The 21,373-nt window shown below is 46.5% G+C and overlaps 1 protein-coding gene across 8 annotated transcripts in view; it reads right to left on the reverse strand.

Moving 5' to 3' along the window:
- The window catches only part of C2_2H8orf88 (chromosome 2_2 C8orf88 homolog), a 443,912-nt gene that overhangs the window by 133,407 nt on the left and 289,132 nt on the right, over positions 1-21,373 (reverse strand). For all 8 annotated transcript variants that reach the window (XM_069218970.1, XM_069218973.1, XM_069218974.1 and 5 more), the window contains one exon: positions 11,013-11,102. In XM_069218970.1, the coding sequence (XP_069075071.1) occupies positions 11,013-11,102 (90 nt within the window). The remainder of the gene's footprint in view (positions 1-11,012; positions 11,103-21,373) is intronic.

Genomic DNA, 21,373 nt, shown 5'->3' on the forward strand with positions numbered 1-21,373 from the left:
CTACAGGCAGATTCCGTAAACAAGGACAGCACAAGTGCTGTGCAGGGTAACTCTAAAAATAAGCACAGCACAAGTGCTTGGAATATGGGAGTGGGGGTACGCTACCTCGTTGAACAGCCCCCTCTGCTAAGGCATGCAACAGGCAGTACTGCTGAGGCAGAACGATTAGCCGGTAACGGCGTTAAGTAGCGAGAACGTGTGGCTGAAAGATGCATGCAATGCAGGCTCGACCCTAAAAAGTAGTCCACAAACCTGACGGGAAACACCGAGCCTCGCATGTTTCCAATAGTTGGTCGCTGTGCTCGAGGATGGCTAAACACCAGAAAAGGCATGACGAATGCGTGCCTTCCACTAATGAAAGCAAGCAGATTTTAACAGGCAAGCCCACGAACCAATGAAAGACAACAGACGTGACGTCAATGGGGCTCTGAGCCCTTTTCTAATTCCTAAAGTGTCTCGCAAGCGAAACGCATGCGCATGCTATGCAGGCTAGACCCTAAAAACATCCCACAAAGCGAAAGAAAACAGTATTTGAGCCTAAGGACACTGATAAGAGTGAACATACAAGAAAGAAGCATTGGTAAAGGCAGAAAATATGCTACAGCCAATGGAAAGAGAGGAAAAGTAAGTGGCAAGGACAGAAACCAATGAAAAGCAGGGGAAAAACAAGGGCAGGACGTAAGCCACCTTTAAGTTATATTTAAGGCAATAGATTTCCAAAGCACAGCGCAACCGCTGTGCAGGCGAAACCTAAAAAGAAGGGCTATGCAAGTGTTTAATATAGAAATTAAGGCATGAGATAGGGGCTTATCGGAGATGATAGACAAGAGGCACAGAATACCTACAGGCCATTACAAGTCAGCTGCCCGGGCATGTCCCCGTAGTGTGAGATACAAACTGTTTGGATGCAAACAGCATTAAATGACCTGAAGTATGTCAACCCCTCCTCACTACAATCAAAACTGCCCAAAAATTTGTGAAACATAGTGCAGTCTCCAATGTTAAATAAAGCCAATTCAATCAAACAAGGTAATGTGCACTTGCGGGAATGACTAAAAAGACTACAATTCCATGACCCTGAATGCATAACTGGTTAAGAAAAAGGTTCTAAACAGGCCCCCAAATCACGGAATGTTATGGCATGCTTCATTACTGGACCATTAATCCTTGAACGACTGTGCATCATGGTGGGCTCGACCAGCTGGGAGCTCTTTAATATTGTAGGGATGGATTGAACTAACATTATTTAGGGTGTAACCATATAAACAATATTGAATAAAGCATAAACCTCTATTTAGGAGCATTCACCAATAGCCTGCAGCTGTGGGTTTCAGGTAAAACATGACTTAGTAGCCCTCCAGTGCATTCTGGTCAATGTAGTTCACCTCCTGCAAAGTTGCCATTCATTTAGTGAAGCATAGCTTGACAAATAATTGGTTCTTCCACCAATTTCTTAGCTAGATAACTATTCAATTCTCTGAATATTTCTTTTTTTAGCACCAGACACATGTTTCGCTCTTCAGGAGCTCTTCAGTGGAGCACAGCAGGTACTGGGTGCCAAACTTATTTGAGCATAACAGTTAATGACCAGTGTCGTCTTAACTGTTCATCAAACATCAAGTTAGTGCGAGGGCCATCTTCCTCTGGAGCACAGCCTCTAGCCCCGGAACCATTCTATGCAAAAAAGCAGAAACCTCTTCTCTGCAGCACTCAAAACAAGACTGGCACTCGCCACTAGCATTCAGCTGTAAGTGCCACACCTCTAGACGCACAGCCACAAAAGCAACTTGGCATGACCAGCGTGCAGATTCCTAGACTTGTGATCTTATTGATGGATAGTGCAATCACAGACCGACGGACAGGACTGGTTGATCTGTGAGGAATCTGCAGCTAGATAAGAATTTCTATTTGAAAGAGCATTACTGAAGATAAGTAATTTATTCTTCTGACAGACAAATCTAGCTGCAGATTCCTCACCTTTTGAATAAATACCAAAGCTGAACCTACTGGAGACTGGTCTCTGAGTACGAACCAGTCTGTCTAGACAGTAGAAATTCATGAATGTACAAAGAGATGCCTGGCATATGTCTAGGACAGAGACTCCATGTGCTAACGTAGTGGGAACAGCTTTACATGCAGTACTTCCAGGGGCTTCTTTACAGCAAATGCATGCCAGATTTTAACACAGAGCACAATCCAGCAGGAGATTATTGCCTTCTGCACAGCTTTGTCTTTTTTCACTCCAGAGAACCCTGCAAAGTACTGATTATCTCCTCGTTGTTCTTTGGGATGATCTATGTAGGAGCTCTGCGCTCTCCTGGGGTTTCAGCGATGGAGTCTTTCCTTCTCCTGGAGGGGTGAGGAGGTGCAGAGAACGCTAATAGAGTGGTGGTCTGACCAAAATGAAAAGCAGTCACAACTTTTGGCAGAATGGATGCCTGAGTATGCATAACCAGTTTGTCTGGAAAGAAGGTGGTATATATAATGGAGTAACCCAAAAAGCCTGAAGCTCACTGAAATGCTGCGTTGATGTGATGGATAGTGATCTGTCATTGAATCTTCAGGTCAACCGTATAGTTGTGACCTGTATTTGGATTATCAGAACGCTGTGAAAAGCCTTTTCTGTTCATTCCTCTTTCTGCATGCAAACAGGTAGCCCTAGTGCTGATCTTATCCAGGCTTGATAATTGCAATGTGATTTACCTTGACATTAACAATACGAAACAAACCAAGTTTCAACTGGTGCAAAATGCAGCAGCAAGACATCCCTAAACATCAGTCGGTCTCTACAAGGTTAGTTGAGCTTCACTGATTACCAGTAAAGAAGTGCATTATGTTTAAGGTACTGTGCACTGTTCATAAAGCCCGGTCCAATGCAAGTCCTAGATTAATCAAAACCATGTTCCCATGGTACCCTCCAAGCAGAAATCTGTCCTCGACAGACCGTAAAGCTGGTTGTCGTCCCCACATTTTGTAAGTAAAAATGAGTAGGCAGAACTTTTTCCAGTGGTGGCAGCTAAGCTCTGGAATTCTCTTCCTCATTACCTTATTTGCCTAAAGGTGCACATTCCCTGTAAAACGGCTTTCTAAACGTGGCTGTTTACTCCGTAAGGAGATAAACACTTACTGCGTGACTCTGATACAGTCATCAGCCGAGGAGTACCTCAGGACTAGCTATTTGAACCTTGACGCCTTAGGGCATTTGTGCGCTCATATACATTTTTTAAATTTAATTTCATGGCAATGAGAAACAGTCCTAATAGTAAGAAGCTGTAAAGGGCAGCTGTGAAGTGACTCGAACAGAGTGCACATCAAGTAAGCAAGGACCAGATTAAGGTCCCATTATGGTATCACAAAGGGAGAAGGGGGAGAAACTTGTATTGAAGTGCTTTCAAAAATCACATCACATCTGGTGACAATCAAGGAGGCTGATTTGGTAACTTTAGAAGGCCGAAAGATAACCTTTAACTGCACCTACAGCATAGCCTTGCCGGGCAAGAGACAACACAAATTACAAAACAGGAGATAAGTTGGCTCAGAGGGAGCAAATCTGGTATGTGCTGCACCAAATCACAGATGTGTCCCAACAACAGACATATACAGTTTTCATAAGGGATGCTTGACTGCCAGGATGACATCAGTCACTTCTGGAGGAAGTTCAAAGGTGTTCAGCTGTTGCTGCTCAATCTTCAGGAATGAAAATTGAGATTGCGAAGGCCCAGGTGCAGAGGCCTGCCTTGTGTTTGCAACAGCAAGCTCTCCTGGAGGGACAGTTCAAACAGGGGACATACACTGAAACCCAGGAGTCCATGATACCACAATCTCCATGCCTAGAGCCCCTAGGATAACTATGGCTCAGTCAGTCTAGATGTTCTCGAGAAGTTCAAGTCAGGGATGGTATTGGCGAAGATGGAGCGTGTCTCCAAGCAAGAGACACCTTGGAAACTCCAACATGCTAAAGTGCTGAAACTGCATGTTCTCAGTCACGGCAAAGTGATCGAGCCAAGGTTCTACCTATTTGCAGAAGTGACCTTGCGCCACCTGCGGGTGCAACTGCCACTCGCAATCTGCTACGTACCGATGGCTGAGCTTGTCTGCCCTGGCCATCAATGATCCTGCAAGGTGGTTCGCCAACAGGAAAATTCCTCGGAGGTCCAGCCATTTCTAGAGGTGCATGGTTTCCTGGCATAGGGTCTGTGACCTCACCCGCTCTATTTGTAGCCATGTGTACCACATGGTGGTGGTGTTTTCTGTGAGCACCTGTACCAGCCTTCCGTTGATGGAGGGCAAAAAAGGCTTTCAACGTCAAGCAGATGGCCCTCAGCTCCAGAAGGTTGATGTGAAGCTGGAACTCCAACGAAGCCCACCTCCAATTTCCACCTCTCCCAAATGGCCAGTCCAACCCAGAAGCAATGCATCGGTCATCATTGTCAGCTCTGGTTCGGGAAGGAAGACAGGGCTTCAGCTGACCCAACTGCAGTCTAGTAACCACCACTTTAGATCGTTTGCATTCTCCTCTGATATCTGTAGGTGGCCGGAGAGGTCCCTTAGATGTAAACTTTAGATCCCACTTCAAAGCCTGCATATGCCGCCTGGCGAGCTCTAACAATAGATTGCAGGAGGCAATCAGTCCCAGCAGCCAACTTCACTGAAATCCAGGATGGATGCTTGAAAGATAGCCAGGAGGGAAGGCATGCACCCGAACTGAGTCAAGAATGACTCAGACAAAATGGAGTGTCTGAGATGGAGTCAGATGTGACTTTGGCATGTTGATAGTGAATCCCAAAGGTGGCAGGAGTTTTACCATAGTCTGGAGCTAGCTAACTACTGGGTGGGGCAAGCCTGCCTTCAATAGCCAGTCGTGGGGGGTAGGGGAAGAATGGCACCCCTGACCTCTGAAGGTGCACTTTTACTACCACCATCATTTCGTGAACACTGATGGGTACTGGTGAGACCAGCAAACTGAAAATGCTCTTGTCATGAGCAGAAATTAGCACCAGCAGGAAAGAAGAACAGGGACATGGAAATAGGTGTCCAACACCATCATCCAGTCTCCAGGGTGGAGAGCAGACAAGACCTGGGTGAGCATTTTGCATTTCTCCTTCTGGAGGAAGGTGTTGAGAGGGTGTATATCTAAAACAGTCCTCATGCCGCCATCTTTCTTGGGTACCAGAAAGTAGCCTTAATAACAACCACAACCTATTTCTGATGAAGACACTCTCTCTCTCTTTGCCTAAAGGACTTGCACTTCCTACCACAAAATGGAGAGAGGGTCGTCTGCCAGATAGTGGGGGCTCAGGGGGCTTGGGGGGGGGGGGGGGGGGGGGGGGGGCTAGTGGAAGGTGCACTGGTGAAGAAAGGAGGGGTAAATCATAGGCCCTGCAAAACTATCTGTAGAACCTCCCTGTCCTAAGTTAATGCCTGCCAGATATGTCCTGTAAGGGCACACTAAAGAGGTTTGGCAGGTGGAGCTGCAGGGGATGCAGCAGACTCAGCGGCCCGTTGACCTTGGCCAAGGGGGCAGTGGGCACCACAGCCTCAGTCGCAAAAATGCTGGGTTCCCTGTGTGACTGGCAACAGGGGGCACCTTGGCCAAAGCCATGAAAGGGGCAGTGAAACTGCTGCGGTTGGCGAGGTAAGACCCAGAGAGCGAGGAATTGCCCTCCTTTCCTTAAGAGACTCAATAGCAGAATCAGCCTCATCTCTGAACAGGCAAGCAGCATCAATGTGCATGTCCATCAAAGAGGACTGGACATCACTGGAAAACCAAGTCAACTGCAGCCACGCATGGCGGCCATGGCAGCAAAGGTGCTGATGGTCAGTCTGAAGAAATCGGTGGTATTCAAGCTACAATGAATCATGAAATTGGCAGCATTACAACCACCCTGAATCGCCTGAGAATGCACAGGGTGAAGGTCTTCGGGATCGCCAGCAAAGACTTACACCACTGAATACCAAAAGAGTGTGAAAGTACCATCCCAACAAACAGGTGGCGGAAAGAAATCTTGGAGAAGAAAAGACATGTTTGCTGAATGTTTTTTCTCACTTAGATTGCCTAGTAGTAGGCAATGTGTTGGGATTAAAACAGCTGGTGGAAGCTTGCACCACAAGGCTTTCTGATGAGGGGTGCTGCAAAAGAAAAGCTGGGTCACCTGGAGTAGGGCAATGGTGCTTAGCAATTTGTCTACTGGCTCGTTGGCCAAAGCATTGTTTGGCCCAGGCTCCCAATAACGTATCGGCAAATGCCTTGTTGAAATGAAGAGGGGCTCTAAAGATGTCTGCCCTGGGTGTCAGACCTCCGTCAAAACATTAGTCTTAACCTCCAAGTTGGGGAGCTGGAGGTCAAGAACTTCAGCCACCTTACACACTACCATGGTGTAGGAACCAGATTCTTCTGTGACTGGTCCAGGGCAAGAAAGGAGAAATGCCTTGATGGATGTATTGAGGCCAGTAGCCTCTTGTAAGTCATATTCCAATTGTTATGCTGGCAGAGCTGAGCATACAAATGACCTGCTTCACAGTCATTATCTGAACTTGTCCCACATAGGGAGTGTGTTCAGAGCTTTCTCTCTTGTGGAAAATCAAGTAGGGAAAATGGCGCCTCAGACAGATATGGCGTGACTTTAGTCGAGGTCAAACTGGCGTTGGGAGAGCGTCATCTCATCGGTGAAGTCGGAATTAAACTACCTAGGATCGGCGTGGGTCGTTGCGCTGTAAGTGAGGTCAGAACAAGAGTCGGAGGCAAGACAGACTCAGTGAGTTCAACTGGCACAAGGGGGAATCCGCCGGCAGCATTGCAGGTGCAGGGCCTCTCAGCTCCTTGGGGCCCGAAGGCACATCACAGGGAGTTGGAAGGGATTCAAAAAGCCAGAGCATGGCTGCACTGAGCTCTCATATTTGGTGCGGTGTGGCTAAAGACCCTGGATATTTGGGTTGTGCTGGAACCAGCGCCATGATCAGTTCCAAGTTCAGCTGACACTGGGAGCACGATGGAGAAGAGTAGGGCCGTCCCTACACCTGCTGCTGTGAATGTGAGTGGTGCAAGGGGGCGGAATCCCACTTCGATTTCTTGTGTTTCTTACAGTTACCTGAAGTCTTGGAGCACAATGAAGACCAGCCTCTGGAGCTGCTACATCGAATGGGACAGAGATCGAACCTTGGACGCAAAGCGTGATATGGAACAGCCCTAAGGAAGCCTTCTTATGCTTGGTGATCTAAAGTTTCACCTTACGTTCTCCAACAGCCTTTGGGTTCATCAACGTACAGGTGCTGCTGGCCTTGAAGTAATGGCGGGACCTCAGGGCACCACAGACACACCTGAAATGAATTCATCACAGACGTTTTTTTTAAACTGTTCTTACACGGCGTAAAAACTGTATTTGGGGTGACATTCCTTGCAAAGTGAAGAAATTTGTGGAGTCATGAAGAGAGCTACATATCTGTATCTAGAGGCTCTGAAAGAAAGGAACTGATGTCCATGTGCAGAAGTAGCACCTATTTAGGCCCTGCTCATCATTACCGAAACAGCATCAGGGCAGAGCCGCCTGGCATTTACCTTCTGGTACACAGAAGTATTGCTGAAAAGTTTCCAGATCCAATCTAATGCCTGGAGAATATTCAGAAGGTGAGGAATCGCAAGTCTCCACCAGAATAATGGAACATTAGCACATTTTGAAATGGGAATAGGATAATGTGAGAAAGTAGCCTCTTTTTAGCAGGGATACACCCCCCCCACTTTTGGCCTGTTTGTGATTGTGTGTCAGTGTGTTTTTACTGTGTCACTGGGATCCTGCTAGCCAGGACCCCAGTGCTCAGATAAAAACCTGTATGCCAGTGTGTTTTGCCGGTCTCACTGGGATCCTGCTAGCCAGGACCCCAGTGTTCATAGTTTGTGGCCTAATGTGTGTGTTGTCAGTAGTGATGGACTCTGTCACTGACGCTCTGCTAACCAGCACCTCAGTGCTTATGCTCTTGCTGCTTTTAAATTTGTTACTATAGGCTAGTGACTTCATTTACCAATTTCAATTGCCACACTGGATCCCCCTTGTAAGTCCCTGGTATATGGTACTTAGGTACCAAGGGCATTGGGGTTCCAGGAGATCCTTATGGGCTGCAGCATTTCTTTTGCCACCCATAAGGAGCTCAGACAAACCCTTTCACAGGACTGCCATTGCAGCCTGCGTGAAATAGTGCACACGCTATTTATTTTACAGCCATTTTCACTGCACTTAAGAAACTTGTAAGTCACCTATATGTCTAACCTTCACTTGCTGAAGGTTAGGTGCAAAGTTACTAAGTGTGAGGACACCCTTGCACTAGCAAAGGTGCCCTCACATAGTTCAGGGAAATTCCCCGGGACTTTGTGAGTGCGGGGACGCCATTACACGTGTGCACTACATATAGGTCAATACCTATATGTAGCTTCACAATGGTAACTCTGAATATGGTCATGTAACATGTCTAAAATCATGGAATTATCCCCCCATTCCAAATGTGGTATTGGGGAGCCAATTCCATGCATCCTGGGGCTCCACTATGGTCCCCCAGTACTGCCAAACCAGCTCTCGGAGGCTTGCACTGCAGCTACAGCTGCTGCCACCTCACAGGCAGGGTTATACCCTCCTGGGGTCTGAGAAGCTCAGTCCCAGGAAGGCAGAACAAAGCATTTCCTCTGAGAGCAGGGTGTTACACCCTCTCCCTTTGGAAATAGGTGTTGCAGGCTAGGGAGGGGTAGCCTCCCCCAGCCTCTGGAAATGCTTTGAAGAGCACAGATGGTGCCCTCCTTGCTTAAGCCAGTCTACACTAGTTCAGGGACCCCTTGTCCCCTGCTCTGGCGTGAAACTGGACAAAGGAAAGGGGAGTGACCACTCCCCTGTCTATCACCACCCTAAGGGTGGTGCCCAGAGCTCCTCCAGTGTATCCCAGACTTCAGCCATCTTGCTTTGTAAGGTGTGGGGGCACTCTGGAGTGCTCCGAGTGGCCAGTGCCACCAGGTGACATCAAAGACCCCTCCTGATAGGTCCTTACCTGATAAGGTAGCCAATCCCCCTCTCAGGGCTATTTAGGGTCTCTCCTGTGGGTTCTCTTCAGATTCTGCTTGCAGGTTTCCAGCAGGAATCCTCTGCAACTACTACTTCATCCTCTGACCTCGGATCAACCGCAGCCTGCTCCAGGCACCACTGTAACAGCAACAAAGTATCCAAAAGGGATACTTTTCCCCTGCAACTTCAGCTCCAACCATCAACTGCAACAGTTTCCACGGTGTGCACGCTCTGAGGACTCCCCCTGTCTTCATCCTGCACCAGAAGGACCGAAGAAATCTCCCGTGGGGTGACGGAGCCACTCCCCTGCTCACGCAGGCACCTTCCAAGACAACGACCGGTACCCTTGGACTCGTCTCACAGCGACGAGCGTGCTCCTAAGGACACAGAGGGTGGACCACATCTACAGACTATCCTGAGGTCCTGCTGACGCAATTTGGAGGAGGTAAGTCCTTGCCTTCCCTGAGAGTGACGGTACCCCTGTGTACTGCGTCTTCTTCACCTCCTGAGGCCTCTGTGCATTATTTGCAAAATTCCTTCGTGCACAGCCTGGCCCAGGTCCCCAGCACTCCATCCTGTGACACACAACTTGTTGAGTTGTTCTCTGGCGGAGTGGGACCTTCCTTTGTTATGCTGCACCAACCGCGTTTTGCACCTCCTTTGTCCCCATGTCCTGGGACTCCCGTGAGTGCTGTCTGGCATCCTGAGGGCTCTCTGAAGTGCTGAGAGCCCCCCCCCCTCCTCCTCACACAGAGTTGAGGCCCCCAGGTCCCTCCTTGGTCCAGCCAATGCCATTTTGACGCAAAATGCATATTTGTTGTAATCAAGGCTTGTTGGTGACTTCCAACACAAAATCATGTCTGCATCCAGCTTCACGTCGAGGGACATCTTCTGGATCACGCAGAAACCTGCTGGCATCTTCCTAGCGTGCATTCCTGCAGTCTTCATCCAACAGGGGACTCTTCTTTTGTACTCTCTTCTGGGTTGGCAGGGGCTCCTGCCCTTTCTGAAACTTCTTTCAACTTCTGGACTTGGTCCCCTTCTTTTGCAGTCTTCAGGTCCAGGAATCCAGCAGTTGTTGTTTGCAGACCTGGTTGGTTACCGCAAAATCCCATTCATGAGGTGTAATGTGTACTAAGGAAACTTGCAGTACTTCACTCTTGCTTTTCTGGGCTCTGGGGGGGGGGGGGAGAAGGAGGGGTAGTTTACTTACATTTACTATATCCTTACTCTCCCATTGATTCTGCACACACTACACTTGTCTACGGGGGAATTAGTGATTTGCATTCCACTTTCTTAGTATATGGTTTGTGTTGCCCTTAGACCTATTTTCTCCCATTGCATTCTATAGCATTTCCTATTGTTTGCACAATCCTATGACTAATTACTTGTCTAATTTTGGTGTTTATATTATGTATAATACTTACCTCCAGAAGGAGTATTGTCTCTAAGATATCTTTGGTACTGTGTCACCCAAATAAATACCTTTATTTGTGGTAACACTGAGTATTGTCTTTACTTGTGTATAAGTACTGTAAGTGGTGTTGCATGAGCTTTGCATGTCTCCTAGTTCAGCCTAAGCTGCTCTGCTATAGCTACCTCTATCGGCATCATCTGCTAGAACACTACTACTTCACTAATAAGCGACAACTGGACCTGGTATAAGGTGTAAGTACCCAAGGTACCCACTACAAACCAGGCCAGCCTCCTACAGATACTGAAGCCCTTATTGGAAATTATCAAATACTCTCTTTATGAGTGCCTAATATAAAGGTAAAATCATATGAATCAGTAATTTTGTGAACAATGAGAAACATCACATGCGTCCCAAAAAGCTTCCATGAAACACTGCAGTGCATGTAATATTGGATCCATTAAGAGAGGCTCTAGACATATCCTATATGGTAGAGAGAACTTTGTGTGATGTAATTTATATCATGAACTACAAAATTAAAGGTTCTTTTCCCTTACCATTCGAGTTTTCTGAATAAGTGTTCTCGCCAGACCATATACTGGAAGTAACCAGGGTATTATTGGTTTGTAGTGCAGCAAATGCTGAATCTGTAAATTTAGAGGATGGAAGCATTCTAAGGTTAAACACAAAAATTGAAGAAGCATGAAGCAATAAAAGCAGGAAAGAAGGGCAATAATAAATATTGTGATCGGAACAGCATTTTAACATTTAAATTGCGTCAATAATGAAATGAATGACAAAAAAGCATGCTACATAAAGTGTGTAGTTTCAATTCTGTCTCATCGCTTCCAATTACGAACATCTGTGAAGTGAACTACTAGCAGCATAGGTATTTTTTTTAACCATTGTTATTGAGTATTAGTAGGTGGTGAGTACAATTTGAGAAACAGGATCAGTGCGGCAAGGCAAACATCTCATCACAGTATGTACAGACAATCAATTATACAATGTGTTTAGGAATTGCGGTTCTTATCCAATGAAAAAGCATTAACTTCAAGAAGATTACCTATGTGGAGCGTGAGGGGAGGGGGAGGAGGGACTTGTGACTTCAGGAGTGGCAAAAAGAGTAGTAGGAAGTGTCAGGGTCTATATCGATATCTTGCAGGTTCTGCAGGAAACATTCCCAAAGAGTTGCTATGGGCACCCTGCGCAGGCCTCGCGCTCAGCCTTCACTTAATGTTCAGCATGCGCCAATGGTGTACATCTGGTAAGGCAGGAGCTTTCCAGTTCATGGCTGTAAGTTGCCGGACCATAAGCAGTGAAAGGTTTAGGAAGTGATTTGAAACACCAGAGCAAAGCACCTTCTGCCGTACAAACAATCTCACTGCGCATCACTCCCATCAAAACCGTTTCACCGGCTCCCCATAGATTACCCGCTGCCAGACAGCTATAAAACATACGCAGCAGCTCAGACCCTCTGTGGAGGCAGTGGGGGCAATCGGCGAATGACCCGAACGGTCGATGGAGCGCGGCCGGGGTCAGGTACGCCCTATGTAGGACATTATTCTGTATATATTAGAACTTGGCATTCTGCAACAGTTTCCTAGGGTATAGTAACACCCATTCACACTCCTTCTTTGCTATTTCCCAGCCTATGTCGGTCTCCTACCTCATGTGTGTGGTGGACAGTGGGTCCTTCCTAGCGTAAGTTAGGGCGCACGATGTCCACGTGATAATACAGCGACCCCCACCCATCGCATGAAGTATGTGTATTAGCGGGTGTTGATCCAGATCTACGTCAGTGATGCCCCAAAGCCTAGTTCAGTGGTTCCCAACCTGTGGTCCGGGGTTCCAAATCTATTACTGTTGGTAAGCAATGAAACAGGAGCTCAGGCCGGATCCAAACCAGCGCCCCTCTGGCAAACCCTGAATATGTCATACAGTAGCATTGTCCCCGCCAGCGCTTCTGTAGTCAGCACTTTTCCCCCCCTGAAATATGACTCCTGTAGAAGCACGATTTAAGCACCCCTTCTGCATATATACTGTTGAATTGTATGCCGCTTGTGCGTCATACCCATATCGCACACGGTCCAAGTCAGTACACAAAGTTTCACCATTCTAGCAGATGTTTGGTCAGACTAGCAGCATATATGGGCATGGCCACTCACCAGCCCTACCACAGGCCCCCATGGAGCCCCCATGTTGCCTATCAGAAACAGTACCATTTCATGTAATCCTACAAACAAACTTAGAAACCACAACTTCTCTTCCAGGGGAGCCTCAAAGATTGGGGAGTCTACCCAAGAAGGGAAAACAAAACAGTAAAGGTTACTCCCAGTTGCAGACCCTTGGGTTTTGGTTTTGCCTGGGAGTGGGATGTCAGACATACAGTGGCAGCTTTCAGCATGGAACAGTAAATATGTGTTAGACAGGACAGGACAAGTCAGACTTGTTGCTGTATTGAATTTACACTATTGCAGTCATCCACAGTCAAGTTCAGAACCTAGGCCCCAGTAGTACATATCCTCACATTTGTGGATGGCTTTGAGCAGTGTCCTGCCCCCCCCGGAGCCCTTCATATCAAGTTGTCTGCTTGTCTGTGGAGTCACAGTGGGTATCATCGAGGACGATCTGCTGTCAGCTGAGTGAGTGGATTAATATTTCAAAGGATCTTCTCCTTGCATCAGGGAGTGGGGAGAGCGTTGGTCCACCCACATGGAGGTAGTGGTCTTCAAGACTTGCATCTGTTCCTTTTTTGCCTGTTCCGGAGTTGGGGTGCTAGGCAAGGAGGCATTCCCTGATTTGCGAGCCGTTTGGTGCTCATGTCGGTGGTGCTGGCATAGGGGAAGAGTTTGGGGCAGAAAAATCATACCTGCGTTGCTCTACCTGGTCCCACCCATGAGTAGATTCTGTAAAAAAGTATGACTTTGCACCTGCTATGATTTTAAGCTTGGCATGGAACAGTAGGGAATATTGCAACTCAGTCAGGCTCTGACAGTTTCACTTTTAAGGAATAAGCCCCGAGTCGTTGGACATAATGGGCGCTACTCTTGGCCCGGGTGGAGCCCCCACCTCAGGTCACCTCGCTAGGATACGTTGGGCGTTTCCCACCAGAAGTGTTGAGACAAGCTATCCAGAGGTGATATCTGTCGGAGTCAGGTTTCCAAAAAGGTCACTGGACGAGTGCCCTATGCCCTACCAGGGAAGTCCACTATGCACAGGTTCTTGCAGCAGGAGCAATCCTCTGAATGTTCAGCTCTTGACTCGAGTTCCTGTACTCTAGTGGTGAGGGCTTGCACCTGACCCTCCAACGTTGTGACCAAAGGGCGTATCGCAGAAAGTTCAACTTCAGTATGTGTGACACGGTCTGCCAATTTAGGTTGATCATCTTTAAGCAGACTTCATTACCACAGCATCCACTTGGGCCCCTAAGTCTTCTCTGGAGGTGGTAATAGCCTTTAGAATCTGATCATGCTTTACATTTGTAGGAGCTGAGGAATGAGGCGCAAGTTCTTTTTCCGAGTTCTACCAGGTGGCAGGAGTGGGATGAATCGATTATGGAGGACCTATCCCCCTCCTGCACTCTATATCAGCAGTGCGTAAGATCAGCAAATGACGTACCCAAGGCTCTAGGAAGGATCCGACGTGTGAGGCGATCAGGTCCAGCCTGACCCCACAGCACCAGTACTACCAAGTGCACAGTGGGGCAGCATGAGCAGTCCCATGGTCCCTCAGCATCAGCAATCTTGAGAAGAGGATTAGGAAGGGGGGGCCTCAGAGTTCCCAACATCAGCCACAGTACAACGGTATGTGGTGGATGACAGACTGGTGAAAATATCCCCTGGGCCTGCATCATCCTAGGCCTCACAAGTTATGTCACTCCAGGGGGGCTGGCACAAGCAGCCCAATAAACAGTCATAAATAGATCATGCAATCCTCTGGCAGGCAGGTCTCTCCAAGGTTGCTGGCACTCACTGGTTCCACAGGTAATCGCACAGATGGCCCTAAACATCGCGATTTCGACGGCCAGTATTCGTGCTGGGCTGTGATTAGGCCTATAGTAAAACCTCTGTGTCCGTCTCACTCCTGGGCCCTATAGCCCAATTGGCTCCGAAGGGGCAGAAGAAACCAGCCTGATAAAAGGCCCAATGACACCCCATCCGGGCCAGGCATGGCGGACTGCAGGCCTGTGGCTCAGTAAGGGCACACCCAGGGGGCATGGTGGAGTATTCAAGCCAGTGCAGCCCCAGCAAGGCAGCGGTCTCACTCGGGACCCAGCTCTGGGGACCACAAGGGGGGGGAGAGGGGTGGGGTTAGAGGGGGGGTGTGTTAGGGCGCTCAATGGAGAGAGTGGAGAAGGTCCATGGATGAGTGTGGCTCCCCACACTCCTGTGCAGCCCCCGCCATACCCTCTACAAGCAGCCTAGGTAAATAACATAATTGATTATACAGAAAATTTTCAACTGTAAACCATCCCTTTGCAATAGCCAAATATTTAGCATGGATCACTGTTAAATCACAAGGAACTAATTTCAAACACGAGATAAGTAAACTACACTGGTAGGTATGGTAATGTACAATTGACTTCAAAAGATTTCTGGGTGCTTTAAAGATGGGAATGCAGAAATATGTACCTTGTAGGTCTATTGTGCACATTTGTCTCCTTGCTGCAGTCAAGACTAGGGCAACAACTGATCTGTACTGCCTATTTTTTGTATTTCCTTAGATCTCAACATCTCAATTGGGCATAATTGCTTCTTGCTGCATGTGTTTCTTCTGTGTTTTTAGACTTTCTTCTTTTCTTTTTCTTTTTTTAATTAGGATGAACCCAGTCAGAATGAGCAGCGTTGAGTGTAGAACCCAGGCGATAGCAGGTGAACCGCGTGGAGGAACTTTCCTACGACTAACAGTATGTCTGTCCAAAACAAAATTTAGCATCTGTATGATTTTATTCTGTTAAATAGGGAGTTGGTGTAAAATGACCCTGTAAATTGGCGTAACTGCAAATAAAGTGTGCTGGAATATTTGTATGCCATGCCTTTCCCTTTTCTTGAGGTCGACACTTCTTCTCTTCCCAGCAAAGGGATTAACTAGGAAGTTGGGTAACAAATCAATCATCCGAAATGTATTGTGTAACCAATTTGCCACACAATGAAAACCCAAATCAGAAACAAAGTTAAAAAGGTTTTATTACAAATTAACACTCATCATAAAGCAAACCAAGAATTCAGTTTCAGCGATACAGAACAACAAGATTTGATGCTCAGAAAATAATTGTTGACCTTCCCTCTTACACATGATTGCAAGTCAAAAGCAATGAGGGTAGTGAAAAAATCTCAAAAGTCAAAAGCTTATGGCAAAAATAAACATTCTTGAAAGGCATAGGGCAGAAAAATAAAAATGGAAGTTAATGGTGTCAGCATTTCAGAAGCTTGGTTAATTTTCTTCTTAAAAAGAGTTAAGTGAAAGCCTAAGCCACACTCAGTGAAGGATGGGGACAAATGGTGAAGTCTGCGGCCTGTACCTCTCAAAGTCTAGGGGAAAATGTCTATGAGAACGCTAGTTAATACAGCACATCCTGTTAAGTGACAGCCTCCATCATGCCATTACATGCGCCATTGTATTCTCCGGTCCCACAATGCCACATGGAATATTAGCCTTTTCTCCCAAGCAGTCCTTGGTCCTCTAGAAATCATTTGCAACATGTATGAATAAGGGAAAGTTATCGCGCGCTCGGTGTCTTCATGTTCCTTTTCCAAGGTTCTTCTCTCAACTCTTTATGAGTAACACTACAAGACATCTATTTCCCAACTAACATTTAATGTGAATGCACCTGTAATAAAATGACACACTTGCTGAAAATGGAAAACAGTTTCTCACGCTAGAGCAATTCAGGCCTGGTAATGTCAAGTTTGGACATTGTTCACTAGTGCACATTTAATTTCATGTCATACTGTGCACATGTTAATTCCTACATTGATATGAATGTCGGTTACATTAATTCGATTGAGATTTTATGTCACAGATACAGTACAAATACAGTCAAATAACACACAAATGGTTATGAGTTCCAGCTTCACTGTTTATACTTCATTTAATATGTTAAGGCACACTTTATGCAGTTTAACTAATGCTACAGTGAATTCATGTCATTACTGAATTTGAATACAACACTTTACATTAGTATAGTATCAAAATATACAATGTGTGCTATGTCATGAGTACATATAGGTCATGACTGTAATGTCAGGGGTTGCAGCAAAATCTACTCTGTCCCAGTTAATATTAATCAAAATTACTTGGAAGCTTGGCAATCATTGCTAAGGGTTGAATGCATCCTCCATCAGGCCAACACTTTGTTGATGGACTGATACATTCAATATATACCATGAAGGTCTCCATGCTAAAAATCCTCAGGAATGGTTTATACATTTAGCTAAAGCTGTACCAATGAGTTCTATACTGCAGTTCACCATCTTGAATCCTACGGCCTTTAGTGGATTCTGCTTGGATCTAAATGTTCTGCATTCCAGGAAGTGCGCGTAGAGTCAGAAAACAATAGCAGATAATTTGCACAGTTTTCTTCAACTGACAGAATCCCAGACATGCCAAGATCGGAGTGTGACTAGGAGAAGCAGAGAAAGGACAATTGAATACTAGGGTATGTAGACAGATAAGATAAAAGATTTAAGGTACAGAATACATACATAGACTACGTCAGGAGAAAGAAATAGTCAAAGTAAAGAAAATGGTTATGTTTATCGTTAGAAAAAGTAAAAGGAATAGTTTAGGGTTACGGTAAGTAGACATACTGGTAAAGAAAGTTAATCCAGTGTCTGTACCCTTAGATTGCACTGGGGTCAGGGGTAAGTCTCTCTCTCCCCTTCCCCTACTCTCAGGGTTCTACACCTCCCCCCCCTCAGGGAGAGTACCCCTTAAAATCACACCAGTGGGGTGGGGGGGATGAGGGGGTGGGGTGGGCTAAGGGGGGGGTGATTGGGCAAACCACCCCCCCCCCCCCCTTTCAGGTCAGGGTTTACCCCTGCACCTGATCCTTCAGTCCATGGTCTGTACCCTCAGAATGGACCACTGCCTGGCAACCCAGAACTTCCTGGGGGGCATACCTACCCCCCACCAGGTCAGAGTTTACCCTCTGAACCTGGTCATCCAACCCAGAGTCACCACCCTGCGGTTGATCCACTGCCTGGCACACCAGGACTTCCGGGGGGCCCACTTACCCCCTCAAAGGATTCACCGTCCCCAAGGGCCACACAAGAGTCTTGCTGTCGCAAGGCTCCTGACCTCTGCCCATCTGACAGAGTCTGGATTCCCCCCAACCCAGATTCTCCACTGGGGTCCGCAACCCCCTCTCACCCCTCTGTCTGGACTTCTGCACCCCTTCCCTAGGAGTGGTACTGCCAGACACCAGAACTGGTGGGACGCTGACTACAGCCGCCCCTCCAAGTTCTCCTGACACTGTGGGGTCTCCCTCAACAGATGGCCCTACGGTACAGGTTATGGGTCCCCTCCGGGTGTTCCCTCATGGAACCCTCCAGGACCTGGGACCGGATTTCGGACACCTTGGGTCTCCGCCCATCCCCATTCCCTCTCCTTTGAGACTGGACATGGGGGTCCCTCACCCATTCTACTACACTGGGACCTACTTGGGCCACTACAATCCTTCCCTACCTCACCTGGTTGGGAAATACCTAGACCAGTTCCCTCAGGAGCACCCCCAAATGCCTCTTCAGACTCTCTGGTACTCAACCAAAGGTCTGCCTCCAGTTTACGTTCCCTGGGGTCAGAGAACTCACACTCCACCTGGTGTTGGCGTAGCTCTGGAAAATAAGGACTAGACATATGCTCTCCAGCAATTACATCACTCAGCCCCTCACATGAATTAACCAAAGTACCCTTCACCCAACCATCCAGTGACTCTGCTTTAAAAAACCACCCCACATCACCCTCCTGAGACTGGTGAGACAGTACCTGACTGTCCGTCACACTCACCCCACACTCTTCTGGGATGTCTTCACACTCCATAACCAGGATTTCTACCTGTGGGAACCCCTCTCCCTGTCACTCTCATCTAGAATTAGTAGAGTGTCCCTCCCATCACTAGGAATATGGCTCCCTATGCCAGTTCCCCAATCCACCTCAGGGACCCTGTGCCTCACTGGAGCTACCTCATTCCCTGAACCTCCTGGTGTGTGTTAACTCCCTCCTTCAAGTAGGGCACCACATCTCTGGGCATGTGCATTTCTTCAACAGCACTGGATACAAGATTTTTACTGCCACCATCTGAACTGGACTCAGCCCCCATGGCATCCAGCTTCAGCTCTACACAGCTCAGCTCTTGAACTGCAATCCTTTCTTTTTCCAGGGCTAAGGCTCTCTTCTCCGCAGCCCTCTCAAGCTCTGCTTCTAGCTCTTCCAGACTCCGGATTCGAGCTAGGAGCCAATCATCTCTTTCTGTTCCCTCCTCTTGGCCACTGCCCTCCTCCTCAGAGTAGTCCTCCTCCTCAGAGTAGTTTTCCTCCTCATACTCATTTGGTGGTGTTGCCTGACAACGTTTCAACTCATACTGAAACAGGGCTGACTCAAGATCCTCCCTTCTGGATTTCTTGTTCACAGCCAGTCCCCTTTCTATGCAGAATGCTTTCAGCTGCCACTTTTTTATAGATAAATAGGTGCCAGAAATTGAATTCCATTCTGCAAAGGCTTCACAACCAAAAAACAGAGTCCAAAAATATTAGCAATATTTCCAGGAGGACATCAGAGAACAAAAAGCAGAATCACAAGACAAGTAGTATGTGGTCACATAGTGGTCTGAACTCAAAACAGTAGTGTACACTTAATCACTTTATGTCAAGTACAAATACAAGTCCAAATCCCAACTGCTGATCACCAATATTAGAAATGGGGTCCTTGGTTGACAGTCCGGTTACCCCCTGTTCAAGCAAGGACCCTCACTCTAGTCAGGGTAAAAGAGAATCACCCTCAGCTAACCCCTGCTTACCCCCTTGGTAGCTTGGTAGAGCAGTAGGCTTAACTTCAGAGTGCTAGGTGTAAAGTATTTGTACCAGCACACACAGTAACTCAATGAAAACACCACAAAATGACAACACCAGTTTAGAAAAACAGGAAATATGTATCTAAACAAAACAAGACCAAAACGACAAAAATCCGACATACACAAGTCAAGTTATGAATTTTTAAAGATTAAACTCAAAAATAGCGCTTAGAAACACAAAATGCTTCGATGAGGTGTTAACACGGCGTCATGACGGAGTCGTTCCCAACAAGCCGACACCAGCAGCGCCAGACACGGAGTCGCATAGACCCCCAAGTACAGTACCTATCGTTTAGAGTGAAAACAAGTTGATGCGCAACACCTGTGCGAAACATTGAGTCCACGCACTTTGAGCGGCGTCGATCACGACGTGGTGCGGCGACTTCCACGGAGTCGCGGACTTCAGCGGGGCTGCATCGGTGTCGGGGCTGCGAAGGTCGTTGCGTTCCTGCAAAAGATCAAGGAGTCGGTTGCAGGTGGAGTCACCAGATTCAGCAGTGGCGTCGGTCCGAAGTCGATTTCCTTGGATTTCCACCAGCTTTCCTTTCAAGGGCCCATGGACTGGATAGGGCACCACTTGTCAGAGCAGGAGTCTCTCCAGAGACTCCAGATGCTGGTAGAGAGAAGCCTTTGCTGTCCCTGAGACTTCAAACAGGAGGCAATCTCTAAATCAAGCCCTTGAAGATTTCTTCACAAGATGAAAGACACACAAAGTCCAGTCTTTACCCTCTTACTCTTTTTATTATACTTTCATGTCTTGCTCCTATTTTCTCCAAAAAAGAGATTTTTTTTCCTCTTGTCAGTGAAAAATTAAGAAATTGGCATCTGATAAATCCATCTATTCCCCCGGAAATTGCTCCACCCCCTTCACAGATGTTTTAAACTTTGAGGCTTTACATATTTGGGTCATCCTTTCTACAAAGGCCCTTAGATGTATCTGAAACTTTACTAAAGGATTTTCTTCAGTTACAGACAAGTCCTCAAAAGCTATTTCAATCTTTCAATGAGGTTAACTATTTTCTTCTGTGCCCAAATGTATTCTCCGATTATATTTTTTCAGGCATATCATCTCTTTGATCAGATTTCAAGTTGATATTTCTTTATGAACTCTCAATAGAGAAAGATAAAACTTTGTGATCACTAAAACAGTTATCAATAATATTCATATCACTTAGCAGATCAAATATGGAATAAGACGCAATAAGAGTCAATTATGGATCGACCCTAATACAACAGGGAGTAAAAGTCACTGGAATATAATTTTCTGTTCTTCCATTTTCAATAATGCACTCATGTTCTCTCAAGAAATCTAAAAGCAACCTCCCATGCTCATCTGTTTATTATTGGCAGGCAAAATAGCAGAAGGGATATTTAGTGCTTCTTCTCCTCTCTTTCTGGGTCAGAAAACAAGCAAGTAGCTTGGCTGGTTGGCATTAAAATTGCCTTCAATAATTACAGTACAGCAGTTTTTTTGTTTCAATAGTCTGCACTACAAGTGACAATATTGATTTATTTAATAATAGATTCTTACATACGGGAAGAATATATATATTCACCAGAAGCAGCATTCAATTTACAACACCATTCTTGGTGATTTTTATGTATTGTGCCAAATTTTAGTGAGGAGAAATAGTTTTTGCTCAAAATAACTGCTATTCCACCACTTGCATGCCCGCTCTTGGTTCCACTGGCAGAACAAAAAGAGTAATAATGTTTTAATTCAAAAACATCAGAACACCAGGTTTCTTGAATGCAAATAACATCCGCCTTCCAGCTGTCTAAAAAAGCCACTTTCTGATTATCAGAGAGGATCTTTAACCCTGCATTAAAGTAATTGACACTTTA

Source organism: Pleurodeles waltl, chromosome 2_2, assembly GCF_031143425.1.
Source record: "Pleurodeles waltl isolate 20211129_DDA chromosome 2_2, aPleWal1.hap1.20221129, whole genome shotgun sequence".
NCBI classification, from domain to species: Eukaryota; Metazoa; Chordata; class Amphibia; order Caudata; family Salamandridae; genus Pleurodeles; species Pleurodeles waltl.